This window comes from Pleurodeles waltl, chromosome 10, assembly GCF_031143425.1.
Source record: "Pleurodeles waltl isolate 20211129_DDA chromosome 10, aPleWal1.hap1.20221129, whole genome shotgun sequence".
NCBI lineage: Eukaryota > Metazoa > Chordata > Amphibia > Caudata > Salamandridae > Pleurodeles > Pleurodeles waltl.
Genome location: NC_090449.1, coordinates 932,439,513 through 932,454,609, shown reverse-complemented (window position 1 = coordinate 932,454,609; position 15,097 = coordinate 932,439,513). Strand labels below are relative to the sequence as shown.

Here is a 15,097-nt window from a genome sequence, read left to right as displayed (position 1 = left end):
TGACACTTTAATTTTCGGCGTTCCAGTCTCTCGGTGCCGACTTGTTTCGGTGCCGAACTTGCTCTGACCCGCTGTCTCGGGGAAGAATCTGCTCTGTGCCGGTACCTCGACCGGAGTCGGAAGTCTTCGACACATGCGTGCCCTTTTTCTGTGCCGATGATCGGTCACCTATTTTTCGGGTTAAGCCATGGCCTGCTGGTGGTGGCGTCCCCTGGGCTTTAGTGGTCTTTCCGTGAGTTTTGTGTGTCGACGTCTTACTCACGGTTTTTGGCGTCTGTTCGGGATTGTCCGAGTCCGAATCCTCGATGGAGAAGGTTTCTTCTTCCTCCTCCAAGTGTTTTTGTCCTGTCGGCACCATCTGTAGTCTTCTCGCTCTTCGGTCCCTTAATATCTTCCTCGACCGAAACGCTTGACAGGCTTCACAAGTATCTTCTTTGTGTTCTGGAGACAAACACAAGTTACAGACCAGATGCTGATCTGTATAAGGATACTTGTTGTGACATTTGGGGCAGAAGCAGAATGGGGTCCGTTCCATTAGCCTTGAAGAGACACGTGGTTGGGCCGACCAGGCCCCGACGGGGGATCGAAATCAAAATTCGGTGTCGATCTGTTGTAACTAACCCGATACCGAACGCAAACAATACCGTAGAATTTTCCGAGATTCTAACTATCTTTCCGAACCGAAACGCGGAGCGAAAAGGAACACGTCCGAACCCGATGGCGGAAAGAAAACAATCTAAGATGGAGTCGACGCCCATGCGCAATGGAGCCGAAAGATGAGGAGTCCCTCGATCTCGTGACTCGAAAATACTTCTTCGAAGAAAAACAACTTGTAACACTCCGAGCCCAACACTAGATGGCGGGATGTGCAAAGCATGTGTATCTGCAGCTACACATGCCATCGAATAAAAAAAAAAAAAACACTGTATACTCAGACAATTAGTGATAAAGCAGACATAATTATTGCTGCAACCGTTTCCCAAAAGGAAATTAAACTTGAAAATGTACAGGACAGAAAAGAAACGGATTCATAAACACAAGACTACCAAATGAGGAAAACAAATTGTGACTGAACACTCAATTACGTTCCAGAGGTCATGTTGAAGCGGAATTGGTCCTTGAATAATGCCAGGTACTGAAGTGCAAGTGAAGGCTAAATGCAAATTATTAACAACTCTTCATGTAACTAAAAGATTCCATCAACCATAGGTTTGTGCACAGTAATAAAAAAGGACTCCACTTTAATAAAAATATTTATTTAAAAAAAAAAAAAACACTGAGTGTTGAGCCACATTTCTTTATATGAACAAAAGAAACAATCTACTGAATAAGGTGTAGCTGAAACGCAAAATGAAAACAGATGACTAAAAATGTGCATGGACTGGACAAACACAAGGACTGAGAAGGCAGCCCTCATTCGGCTTGCACTTCCAGTAACCTAGCTGTTAAAGTTCTCGATAAAACAAAGTTCCTTGAGTGCATGAAATAAGAGTAACAATGTTAGATGGTGTTATCTGCAAAAATGACATCACAACAGTGCCTCTCCTGCAAGTATGCACTGAACAATGTAAAGTACTTTAACACAAAGGTCTACACTTCTAAGGAAACACAGGTAGGTAGTAGCTGGAGCAAAAAAGTGATTTATGTACAGTTCCTACAAAATAGTTCGCCGAAGTGGTGAGCGTAATGGAAATAGGCAACAGTACACAAGGCTTGCATGAATGCAACCAACTAAGTAAAACTAAAATGTCTGCCACTTTGCAATGGCATGCAAAGACTGTGAAAAAAGCAAATAATCAGGATCTTCTGAGAACAACAAGAATGACAGATTCAATCCCAAACATCAACAGCCTCTACAGTTTAAGACATTTTTAGGAAGATTGCTTTAACCAAAACAAAAAAAAACAAAAAACAAAAAAAAAAATCATTCACTCCGCACGACCCCAAATGGAAAGTACTGAGGAAACTCGTGGATAATTTTTAGTGCTTCGTCATAAAGTGCAAGATCTGGAAAAAAAAAATAAAGGATATATAAGTCACAGCAAATCTTTTGATAATAAAAAGTTGTGGTCAAACAAAACAGAAAGCTCAAGAAAAAACAAAAGTCATTTGCTAATGTATTTTAAGTAGTTTATATGCTAAAGGGTAATTAGAAATCACAAACAAAAAGACAACCTTCTATTGGATCTCTAAAACTGTGCAGTCTATGAAGAGAAACCGTGTCATGGTTAAAAGACTAACTCTGCAAGCAAGAGGTGGTGCTTTCTGATGTTAAATTCTGGTTGATGATGCAGTTTCTCACATGGAGCATTGCACGTCTGTCAGATAGTCAACACTTCCCACACAGCTCAACCCCAGTTCAAACATACACAATGCTTTGGATTACGTTAAGCATGCAATGCAGAAGCAGGAAACTCCATCCTTGCCTCCATTGGGACGCTTCTGTCCCATCAAGATAGGTTTGGGCAAGTTTACTTAATTCAGACCTGATGTGGATGGTCCACCTGGGCTGGAGCAGTCTTGCATTTCCAAATGATGACCTTTTGCAAAAGATTACCATTTAAAAAGAGTGACATCAAGCCTGCGCTTGGCACACACCGATATATTTTGCTGTAAAAGAGGATCATCAGGTAATATAGAACACCCACTGATCAATTTGCATTAATCTATAATTTTTAATACAACTCAAAAAATGTTCAGAGGTGAGGGTGCTGCTCACATTATTTGCCACTCCTGTGGGAGCAGCATGCAGTAGGTGATCAAACGTTTGCATATGGCATCTGCAGATCTAGGTCTCAATACAGGAAGTTAAGATCACAAGACGGATTTTGAAGCCAAACATAAAAGTAGAACCTACATTTCTTTCCTCTGCAGTGCACTGGTACCCTGCTCCTACAATCACAGGAAAGGGTAAAACACTTAAATATCTCTCTATCTCTCTATCTCACAACTCATTCGAAAATTAAAATCTGCGGAATGAGAAGTACTCATGAACTGCACAAAAGGTACGGTATTTTGCAGCGTTATTTCTACAAACAATAAAAATTGCACCATTTATGTTCTGGAAGATAACTTTGGTGAAAAATCGTTAGTAAAAAAAATGAAACTAGAGAACTAGATAACTGGTCCTTACAAGGAGTTTTAATAAAAAGGAGGATAGCTTAAACCAGAAAGGAGGCCAATTCAAAGATGGCAATAACCAAGCTCAACCATAGTAAAATAAATAAGTGTCAAAATTCTGGCACTTCGCAGCCCTGTCAATGCCCAAATTCGCTGAATATTCTCAAAACAAGTTTGCACTTACCAAAAGCTGCCGCTTCTTCCCGGAATGGGATATAAGACATGCCCATGATGGTTGCTTTGGGTGTAACTCTTCCTACTACTTCAACGACACCAGAGAGCTCTTCATCTAACTGTAAAACATTAAGAAACTGTATTAGAAGTACATATGGATCTACATTGCATCCTACCTTGACACAGTGTAGGTACGGACCCTCCCAACAGAGGACCAATTGGTCCTTGAAGAGATTACACTTACTGAAATTCAGGGCAGCTATAATGAAACTATCCCACGGGAACACTTCAGGGAGAAGAAAAAAAAAAAGACACTAGAACCCTTGGTCCCCACCTCCTAAATATGTACTTAAAGGCCAGGGATGAGGGAATACTACTGCTGTATCTATGAAGGGCCACAATATGGTAATTCATAAACAGGGGGAAACCTGCAACAAGGTGTGGTTCCCACCTGCTCATTTCATTTCTCATCGTCAAAACCAAGAGCCTGGCCACAAGACTCGTCGCGTCCTAGACCCCAGATTCATGCCTACCAATCGGGCTTTATGCCTAGAAGATCCACTAGATATAGTCTCTGCAGGCTCCACAATTGGCTTGTTGAGGTCCACCCCACATGTATTCAGTTTTTTAGATGCTGAATAGCCTCGGACGCAGTGTACGGGCCGTATTGGATGCAAGCCTTGACAAGATTTGGGGTTGGCCCTAGATTCCAGACTTGGATGGGCCTCCTATATCAAGCCCCTACTACATTGATGCGAGGCAACAGGGTCTCTCCTCACGAGTTTCCTAATGAAAGAGGGACCCGACAGGGATGCCTTCTGTCACCCCTTCTGCTTGCCCCAAAGCCTGGAACCACTGGCCTGCTGGTCCACAATCAACCTGATATTGTGGGCTTTCGCACTGCTGAAAATGTCTCTAGGAGCCAAAGGTTTTCACTATATACTGATGACATTCCCCTGTACATCACCAGACCTGAGGAAACCCTACTCTGGGTTTCCCAGGTCTTTAAAGATTATGACACTAATTCTAGTTATAATATTAACTGGCGTAAATCGGTCCTATGCCCCACGGGTAGTTGGCGGTCTTGGGAGGAAAGATGTATTCAGCTGAGACTAGATACAGAGGTCTTTCGATATTTGGAAATCTATGCTACTTCAGATCGAGAATTCTGTATAGAGCAGAATGTCAAGAGAGTACTTGCGCTGTTCCAGGAGGACGCAAACCACTGGAAATCACTACCGCTGACAACAATGGACAAGGCTGCTGTATGTAAAATGAACACTTTGCCTTAATTACTATGTGTGTTACAGAACACATTCTACAAATTCCCAGAAGAGATCTTCATCAAAGTTGATATAGAAGTTAGGAAGTTACTGTGGAATAATGGGCATCCGAAAATAGCATTGCAGACGGAAAAAAAAACAATATAATGGTTGGATTGCCCTCCCTGATATAAGAGCTTACTATTGGGCAGCACAACTGGTTTTGATCAGTGATTGGGGTTATGCATCAGGAGACCATCCCCCATTTGTGCTAGAAAGAACACAGTTTACAACCTGACCCTATCTGCACTACCTCTACAGGGGAAAGGGAGCAAGAAAGTTATTGCTGGCGACTCAGGTATCAATAGAGGCGTGGGCTAAGGCTAACAGATGCATAGGATGGGCAAATACGATAACCCAGGAGACCCCACACTGCATGGGAACACGTTTAAAGGAACTTGGGAAGCTGAAGGCATTGAAGACCTGGGACTTAATATGAATATCAAAACTTGGTGACCTCTTGGAGGAGGGGGCCTGATCCCCTTCGATTCCCTACAAAAGGACTACCAAATACACCATACACGTTTAAATATGTGCAGCTCAGACATGCACGGAATGCAGGGGCCTGGAAGTTCCAAATATATCTGAACATGCACCTCTAGAGGGTAGACTGCTCATGGGAGAGCAAGACGAGAAAGTTGACTCACCTATAAAACTATTAATAATATTCCTGACTCCTTTGGAAAACAGACAAAAAAAAATTGGAAATTAACTTGCAGAGACTCAAAGGCATTCCAACCCTGGAACTATTGATTGCTCAATTATGTAGATCTGCGTAAAGGTGACAAAATAAGGAAATTGCTGTAGCAGGGCTTGAAATTGCTAGTATTCAAGGCCTACAGTTGTATTATCCCGGGCATTATCAGAGCTCTTACATAATGAAATTGAGGCCAGAGTTTGTCGCTGGACTTCATGGCACCAAAGGGACAAGTAGATTTAAGAAGCAACCTGTCCCATGGACAAGTAGATATTTTATTAATTTCCACACTCCTCCGTCAGAGCATTCTGGGAGCATTATATGTGGCCTCATATTGGTAAACTTTTCAAACGTGTGTACACACTTTTTTTTTTCTTTACTGGAACCACTGTCAGTAGTGCAGTGCAGCAGACCTTAGAAAGTTTATTTAGAGGGCTCACCCTAATAGTAAAGCCTTTGCATTAGTGAACCATAAATAAAAGTTTGAACAGCATTAACACATGGACACAAATACTACCTCAACTGCAGACAGTTTCCCTCCCACCTGGAGGTGGACTAAATAGGCATGAGGTGTAATCAAGGCTTTGCATCGTTGGGATTCAGCGCCCCAACATCCAATTGTGCCAGCCACTCATTACTCAATGAGACATTAGGCTCCAGCAATTATGCTTTTACAAATTAAGCACTGGATACAGGGACCATTTCTACTTCCATACTGAAGCCATTTAGCAGGTATATGGCAACACCAGGATACCCTCCCAGGTGATAGTGTGCTCTACAAATCTGCATAACACATACTCCATTTAATGGTGCACAGTCTGATCTGCGTAACTCTTTGTAGCTCACTTCAATCTTCTACTTAACGAATGGTCTATGTCATGCTAGTTGGAGTTTTGAACTGAGTGTTTGTCTGTTGAAAGGGCAGTAGGACTTGTCTACTGATTTCATTTCATGAAGGTGAACCATTGTCTAAATGTGCAAATAGCCGAGTAGAGAAGTATGTTTGAGAGCACTTCCACTAACAAATATACAGCTCTTTTCTTTCATAGTTTGAAATTGATTCAGGGTGCAGCTGCCAAACTTATATTAGATCTTAATAGGAACATCAGTATTTCCTCCGACCTTTCCACTCCCAAGTGTATCCCTCCAATGAAATATTGTATTTTCAAGCCTCTATGATTCTGTCAAAGCCAAGCATTGCCCTTAACCTAATAGCCATCTCAAACACCTCATCTCCACTTACTTGCCTGACAGACCTTCACACTGTAGTATGCTACATCTATTGAATGTTCCTAAATTTAGTAAGTTGCACACAGGAGGCGAATCTTCTCTGCGATGACTGTTCAGACATGGAACAATCTTCCCATCAGTCATCTGAGCAGAAACCAATCTTATGAATTTTCACAATTAACTAAAACACATTTGTGTCCTACGTGAGCAGTGTACCTTTCTCCTACTAGTGTCAAAACATAATTTTGGGGACGTGCACGCTTTATAAATTTAAAAATCAAATCTATTATGAGATATTGTACGCATGCGAGTGACTGCCAACATGCTAGGACTAAAACACTTAGTTTTCCCCCTCAAAAGTGATAGAAGACCATGAACTGTTTTTCTGCCACTTTAAAATTAAGGATACACAGGCACTGCCTACATAATACGATCATGGAGTCTCATAGCAACATCCATACAGCATGAGCCACCAGACATAGGTACTACTCACTGCCATATTGAGACAGAGACGTCATATACTCACAGGTCTGTTTACTACAACATCTTCGCATTCTGTTTTTTTTTTTTTGCTTAATAAATTAAGTAGTAACAGAACAGTGTCTTGTTTCTTTCATGGATTTTCAACGCTCTTGTACTTTTGAGGTGCGACAAAAGCTATTATCAAGAGCAGTACCATATAATGAAAGTTACAATAAAAACCAAGTCAAACCAACAAAGGACTAAAACAGTTTCTGTTTGGCTTGTTTTTTCAATTACATTACCATCAACCAAAGTTCATCTTTCAATATTTCAGTAGGCTTTAATGTAAATTTACAATTCATAATCAATTTCTCCTGAATACTAGTTGTTGTATAGTTAAGTCAAGAAGGACAAGTCGCAATACATACATTGGAAATCATATATATATATATACACACACACACACACACACACACACACACACACATACAATTCCATCCAACACTGGCAAGGAATTGAGGAAAACAAGTGTCTTATTTTGGATAAAAGCACTGTTTGCATCAGAACTCTTACATTTTTCACTGCATCATAATTATTTTGAAGAATACTTTCTGCCATTCTCTGGGATATCTACGATAAACCAACAGCATCAATGCATGGAAAGGAGTGGATGGCCAGATTTAAAATGGGATCACTTTTTGAGTAACTTTAAAAAGAAACATGGATTGAAATATATACTTTGGATATACATACGGATATATTCTTGCTCTGTGAAGGATCTAAGAAACATACTGAACATTTTATTCAATGCAAATCATGGAAGAGACATGTGTTGGTGATTTTCGGATTTAGATAATGAAGTAATAGACTGAAATACTTTATTATATTTCTCTAGTTTACACATAATCGACTGAAAGAACTTGCCTTTGCCTCAGTTCATGAGAATAAAAACTGTTGAAAGAAAGTGAAAACGAACTGCTCTGAAGGACAAGTGGAACAAATGCGAAAAACAATCCTATAAAGTGGTCGATGAGAAATGGCAAAGCTGACAGGGTAAGGGAGGCTATAATAAAGAAGTGTTAGAACGAAAAACAAACTATCAAAAAATTCACTCAGTTGTGGGACCGTGTTCAGGGGGCCACGGGGCAAGCAGGAGCTTCAGAGTCTCAGCCTAGGATCGGAGGTAGTTTGCCTCCTGTTCCAGGGACTGTTCCGCTGTGGCTCTTCAAACTAGGCCGAGTAAACCACCTTTCGGACTTGACTCCCAGTGACAGCAATAATAAACAGTCACTGGCTTCTCAGGGAGGTAGTATGGAGGTGCTTCAAGCTCTGAGCTGAACAACCATCCAACACTGCAATAGTTGTTTGTGAAGACCAATACTTATCTTTTATAAGAGAAAGTACTTAATACACTCAGAAAAATAAGTACCACACACTAGCATATGCAAGTCCAAAACATACAGGCGTAGGCCATGCCCAGAGATCATGCTTCCCTCCTCTCCGTCTTCCCTCAACTTGGAGTTGGATCTGTTGTGATAGGTTTCAGGTGCACTACTACCTCTAAGTTTGTGTGTGCAGTTAGAAGTCTCACTCCCAATGTTCACACCCCTTCAAGATCTTCAAAACTGTTGATCACAGCTGAGAACAGCAGCATGCATCTGGGTTTCCTTCTCTCTTCTGGGAGGAGACGCACAAGCTGCGACCACTACAGCACTTGAGTTCAGTCCTCAGTAGCAGCAGAGGAATTGACCACCTGGAGTCTGTTCTAGTGAGCTACTTTGGTGTTGCTGATCATTTGGTGACAGGCCCGCTTTTGGTCTTTGGGCGAGTATGGTGCAGATCTGCAGGGTCAGAGGTCATCGGGCTATTACAGGTACCTGTTTGGCAGAGTCACAGCACAGACTCCACTCAGTGATTGGACAGTGGCACAGACCAGACAGGTCCACACCTTGTCACAGTGGCAGTCTTCTTTGACCACACATTCGAGAATTGATGCAACACAGTCAGCATAGGCACATTTCAGGGCAGTGCCACAGAGCAAGTAGCTTGGGCAAGAGAGTCTGACCTTCAGTCCTAGGAGCACGCAGATGATAGTTATTCTCTACTGCAGCCACTTGAGGTTTTCATTGTTAGCACAATTCATGTTTGTTTTCAGCTTCACTTTGCTGTTTTTTAAAAAAATTATGAAACTTATTTTTGAAAACGCCACATCAGCCAATCCTGATGATGCTTCATGGATTAAGCATGAAGTGCACCGAATATTAGACAAAATAATTTTGCCTTGAAGAGAAATGGTTTTAACTCGAATTACTTTACATTAAAGCATAAATAAAAAATTCCCAGTGACATTCTGTTTCATGTTCACGCACTTGAAAAAAGAGCTAACCGCCAATAGAGTGAGCCCCCCTACATCAGGGAAGATTTGTTAAACTTCCATTGTAAACATTTTTTTGTTTAATTCAAAGGTCAGTGTAATTCAGGGGGAAAAAACGGACTATATAGCGTATTTGGACCAAGAGTGACTTAAAGAAACAGCCCAGTAACAGATGATTGCTGCTGGTGATCATACGTATTTACTCATTCCATAACACCACCTACCGGTTCTGCTAGCTCAACTGTTGTATTTTTTCCTTGTCCATCTGAAAGGACAAATGAAGATCCACTTGGGTGAACCTAATGGGACAAAGGATAAAATAAACCGACAAAATATTAGTTAATCTCACATTACTGATTTATTTTAACACAAAATTATATATCCTACAAACGTAAATATATGTTAACCAAGAATATCAACTCAAACCCAAGAACTGAAATTCACCAAGGTGAAGACCAAAACGGATAAAGCAGAGCAAAAGGCTGTTCAAAATACTGAAGACCCTTATGTCCTCCTAACATAAGATACAGCTAACAAACAATATGGCTGATCTGGTTACAAAATGGTCAAGTTCCTGTGCTGCGATAGTGCAACTATACCATGTGGGGTTTTACACAAGTGACAATAGGGTGTTACACCAAAGGAGGCTTTAACCCCCTCCCCATTCAGTGGCAGCCACCACTGCATATAGACATGGGTCCCTTGCTCCTCAAGCCACTGGAGTCAAGCTAGCCTGGCTGATGAAGGGTGAAACCCTGAAACTGGTCCCAGATTGCTTGTTTCCAGTCTAGGGAGGACCTGGCTTGGCAGTTCGGGCTAAACTGTTCCCATGGGGAGAAGGGTAAAGACTAATTTGCATATGGCTGGGTCCAGACTGAAATGGCATGGGTAGCAACAAAAAAAAAATACAATGGATTTAGGCCCAGATCTCTGTACTGGGGTGAATGTTTGACATTGTTCAGCATTTCGCCCATCAGTTTTTCTTTTTGCAGCCACTGCATATTAGTCATCCTTTCGCAATAACAGGCACCCAGCAGAAAATCGTGCAACGGTCTTACTGACTGCATACCAATGAGTGTTCACACAGTGCATTCTACTGTGGAGTAAAACTATTCTATATGTTTCTCTTTTTGATAGAAGGGGAGGTTACTCTTCGGAGTCATATGCACATTGAGAACATTAAGCTCCTGTTCAGGAGTGAAATATTTGGCTGCTGCTCTTTCCTTTTCCAATTTGTTCCCCATGTAGCAATGTCCTGCAGACTTCACTGACCAAATCACAGACCGATTCTTGGACTGTACCAGTCAATATCTAAATTAATAATGTAGTATTGTGACGAAACTGGTATATTTCGAATGAGCCGCCAATGTGGTGGTCTTTTTAGGTCAAGCGTACGGCCTCTTGTATAGTTTTTAAGTATACTTAATGTGGGCGTAAAGCAATTTAATTTGCTTGTTTGAGTGTTATTTAAAAATCCTCCCTTGCTAGTGGTCAGTCATGCCTGGAAAAGACACTGCAACTAGAAGGCTCAAACCACTATGCTGCATGTGGCCTCTTTTGTGCAGCACAAATTATTACTATCTTCACCACCTTGTCGTGCCTCCAACATTCTACATTGCATCCGATTTTACCAGTGTATTGCATTCTAGCTTTTGACTTTTGTGAAGGTACATATAGTAATAGATCTCTACAGATACTGTGTAGAAACAAGTCTAGAAAATAATTTAGGTCAAATTTGAAAAGCAAATACAATTAAGCCAATCGCTTCTATATCCATATAAAACATGAACTTGTTATTTTATTCGAGTGGAAATGGGGAAAAAAATAAACGGTTACTCTACCAGGTGTTAGATGCTTAAAATGTGCTAGTTAATGTTTAACTATGTGCGTATGTGAATTGAGCATCTCAAACAGTAATATGGTCAGGAGGGGGTTACATCAAACAGTATATAGGACGTAAATGATGTATGGTGGCAGGAAACCAGTTTTTGTGATAGAAGATGGGAAATGGGTAAATTTATGTAAATCACACTGGAGTGGGAAGGTAGGCACCCTATGCATTTTAGCTGTTTTTTTAATACTTCCCTGCGTCTGCACAGCCAAGCCAAACATTCCATGCAGCATCTGCTACACTATACACTGTAAGAGGTTGCACTCGCTTTCTAACCTTGCTTTGTTTCCACGGTGACACCAGTTGCACAAAGTAGGGTTTAAAAAAAAATGTTTAACTTCTCTTTAGGGCATCTTTTATCTTGTGTTTGGATGCGTACATGTCACACGTGACAATCTATAAACTGCTGATTGGCGACTGTGGTTTCCATTCCGTATGTATGGGGATGGCCAGGTGCGCACTGCTGTTTCTGTCCACTGCCTGGATAAAACAGTTCGGTTGCCTTGCATTTTTTGTTTAATTTCCACCTTGTAATTGTTAAGAATTTATGTTGAACATAAATTAAAACTGTGCAGATAGAGGAGGAAGGTAACCGGAAGTTCTTTAGTTAAACGCAGAGCCACTAGAGTTATGTGGCAGCAGAGGAATTGACCACCTGGGGTCTGTTCTAGTGAGCTACTTTGGTGTTGCTGATCATTTGGTGACAGGCCCGCTTCTGGTCTTTGGGCGAGTATGGTGCAGATCTGCAGGGTCAGAGGTCATCGGGCTATTACAGGTACCTGTTTGGCAGAGTCACAGCACAGACTCCACTCAGTGATTGGACAGTGGCACAGACCAGACAGGTCCACACCTTGTCACAATGGCAGTCTTCTTTGGCCACACATTCGAGAATTGATGCAACACAGTCAGCATAGGCACATTTCAGGGCAGTGCCACAGAGCAAGTAGCTTGGGCAAGAGAGCCTGACCTTCAGTCCTAGGAGCACGCAGATGATAGTTATTCTCTACTGCAGCCACTTGAGGTTTTCATTGTTAGCACGATTCATGTTTGTTTGCAGCTTCACTTTGCTGTTTTTTGAACAAATTATCAAACTTATTTTTGAAAACGCCACATCAGGCAATCCTGATGATGCTTCATGGATTAAGCATGAAGTGCACCGAATATTAGACAAAATAATTTTGCCTTGAAGAGAAATGGTTTTAACTCGAATTACTTTACATTAAAGCATAAATACAAAATTCCCAGTGACATTCTGTTTCATGTCCACGCACTTGAAAAAAAGAGCTAACCGCCAATAGAGTGAGCCCCCCTACATCAGGGAAGATTTGTTAAACTTCCATTGTAAAAAAAAAAATTGTTTGATGTACAGACACCATAGCTCAATCAAGTCCCCAGTGTTGTACAAACGCAAAGGTCAGGACCAAATTATGAGGCAGGGTTGACCAATGTATATGGCGAGAAAAGTCAAATTATGCATTCAGAACCCCAATAGCTCAAACTCTTGCAAATGTGAGACCTACTGCATTGCAAATGCGTGTTTCCTTTTAGCAGCTGGCATTAATTTCAAGAGCTCTAATCACAACAAAAGTTTCCATTTGCTTCAATATGGGGGCACAGAAGACCCTCTCAAATTACTACTACTTGCATCAGGACCACTGCGGGAGTTGTCACAGAGCTAGCCCTATTATTAAAGATGTAAGCAAAGAATCAGACCTTTGCTTGATATTTTGATGCAGGAAATCTATAAGACTGTGGCTGCTGTGATGGACAGCATTGTTCATACCAAGTCCACGATGTGCATATGCTGCAGGAGTATAGTCGAATGAGTGGACTTTTAAGATTCCTGTGGGGCAACATAAGCAGCTACCCTATATATTATGCTACTAGCAATATAATGGTAATCGACGTTACATGTAGGACCTTAGTGTGGCACGTAATTAGGATTCTTAATTCTGGAATTTCTGGCATACCAACTCCTGGCATGCAGAGGTTCACTCGGTACTGCGAGTTGTTTGGTAGTAAGTGGGCTTGGAGGGGAACCCAGGAATGATCCACTATGTGCAGCAGCAGTAGTTGTGATGAAATATATTGTGGTGTTAAATTAGGCTACTTGGGAGCTTAGCTGTTCACTGGATAGTTTAGTGCAGTTTTTTTCCATAAGTGGTGGAAAGTGCCCAGTGTGTCGGATTAAGTGTGTTATAAGCGTGTGAGGGGTAGTGAGGAGTTACCCTCGAATCGCCATCACAGATGTGCATCAAAGAGGCAGGATAAGCGCTCAGTTCCTTTATTCAGTTAGAACCTACGTAGTGAAACCCCACCAAAAGCAGATGTTTCCAAGCTCAGCCTATACATGTAATTGCTACTCCAAATATAGAGAAAGCTAACGGATCACGACACACCACAAATATTAGGGGTACACAGTCAGACATGGGGAAGACACACAATGGCGAGATATGACAGTGTGTACACTGTCTGCCAAAGTGGTACTGCTGCACTGTACAATGTGGTGCAGAGATCTAAGGTTTAGTAATTTCTGTTACGTTGCAACACAGGGTGCGAAGTAAGCTAGATCTTGCGAGTACTTGGAGAGGTTGTTGGGTTATTTTATATACTGGTGCCAGGGATAAAACATTGACGCAACTGTTAAATAATCATGAAAAGGGAGTGCGTATACATCATTTCAAACTTAGCAGACAAGCAAGGGTTGGGATAGAACAACAGAGAACAAGTCTGAAAAGAGTAGCAGTGGAAACCCACATGCCACTCCATATGAGGTTATGAATGCAAAGGAAGTTTGTATGCCAGGAACAATACACAACAGAATGGCATGCTTTGACTTCCAGTTTCAGGTAAGTTTTCACAGGCCTTGAAAGTTGAGGCCTCGAGAAGACGAGACATGGAGCTGCCCATACATATTGCTGCGAAAGCAGTGCCATTTCTAAACCGAATACTTTTGTGTGGAGGGGGTGGAGTTAGAGGGGGAATGGTAGGACACGTGCGACAGATAAAAGTGGGGGGCCACCTGCAAAGAGATTACATACATATTATACATACACATTTGCTTAAAATAGTTACATGGTTTTGTGTGTGGTGAGAACACACACAGATATATGTACACACATCTACCTAGCACACAAAAACACATAGCCCTATTTAGACAAAACACCACTGCTTCGCAATGAAAGGTAGTTCGACAAACAGATGATCGTGTGTAACGCAAGTTTGCGGTTTCTGTATCACGTCCTAAAACATTCAACAATTGGGGAGCACGTTGGGGGGCGAGACAAAAAGTAGGGTATTGGCTTTATCTCCCCCGTCTCCTCCGCACGGCAGAAATGCCGCTGTGCGAAGGCTTCACATCGCATGCAGTTCTGGGAGTACTGAAAACCGATCCGTACTACCGCTTAGAGGGGTGGAAGGAGCGGGCAATGGGAATCAATCGCAGGAGTAATGGAAACAGAGGAGAGTGGAGAAGTCGTTATTTTACTTGATAGAACGATGTGTGGCGGGACATTCCAGGCTCAGAACACTCGTGAGCTACTCGCGGGCTACATGCATGACTAAACCGCCATCCGGATAATGGGGACTGTACAGATCCCGTACGTCCTAAAAAACCTTGTGTCACCCGCTCACCTTCTGCACACGCCCTACAAAGCTGACTGGCTTGCCGATAAACTGGGCCAACATGCTAGCGTTGATGCGCGTTCTCGGTACTTCGTGGATGTCACCCATCTTCAGTGTCACTCAACTCTCCGACTCAGAAGAACTCGACTCTCAGTGTTTAGTGGCGGGAACTGCCCGCGTCCGCCCTGCGCCCTCCCTATTGG

The 15,097-nt window shown here is 42.0% G+C and overlaps 1 protein-coding gene across 1 annotated transcript; it reads right to left on the bottom strand.

Annotated features, from left to right (window-relative positions):
- Nucleotides 1-1,240: 1,240 nt before the first annotated feature.
- RPA3 (replication protein A3) lies at nt 1,241-15,080 on the bottom strand. Its single transcript, XM_069211725.1, has 4 exons — nt 14,904-15,080; nt 9,604-9,678; nt 3,305-3,413; nt 1,241-2,007 (listed from the first exon to the last, which is right to left on the bottom strand). The coding sequence occupies exons 1-4, from the start codon at nt 15,000-15,002 to the stop codon at nt 1,925-1,927; spliced, it is 366 nt and encodes a 121-aa protein (XP_069067826.1). The 5' UTR covers nt 15,003-15,080; the 3' UTR covers nt 1,241-1,924.
- Nucleotides 15,081-15,097: the final 17 nt, after the last annotated feature.

What these genes read in the sequence shown, in the direction of transcription:
- RPA3 (XM_069211725.1), bottom strand. Translation starts at nt 15,002, where the DNA reads ATGGGTGACATCCACGAAGTACCGAGAACGCGCATCAACGCTAGCATG. An exon ending in CAGTTGAGCTAGCAGAACCG is followed by an intron (nt 3,414 to 9,603) that starts GTAGGTGGTGTT and finishes AATGTTTTACAG; the next exon opens with TTAGATGAAGAGCTCTCTGG. An exon ending in GGAAGAAGCGGCAGCTTTTG is followed by an intron (nt 2,008 to 3,304) that starts GTAAGTGCAAAC and finishes TTTTTTTTCCAG; the next exon opens with ATCTTGCACTTTATGACGAA.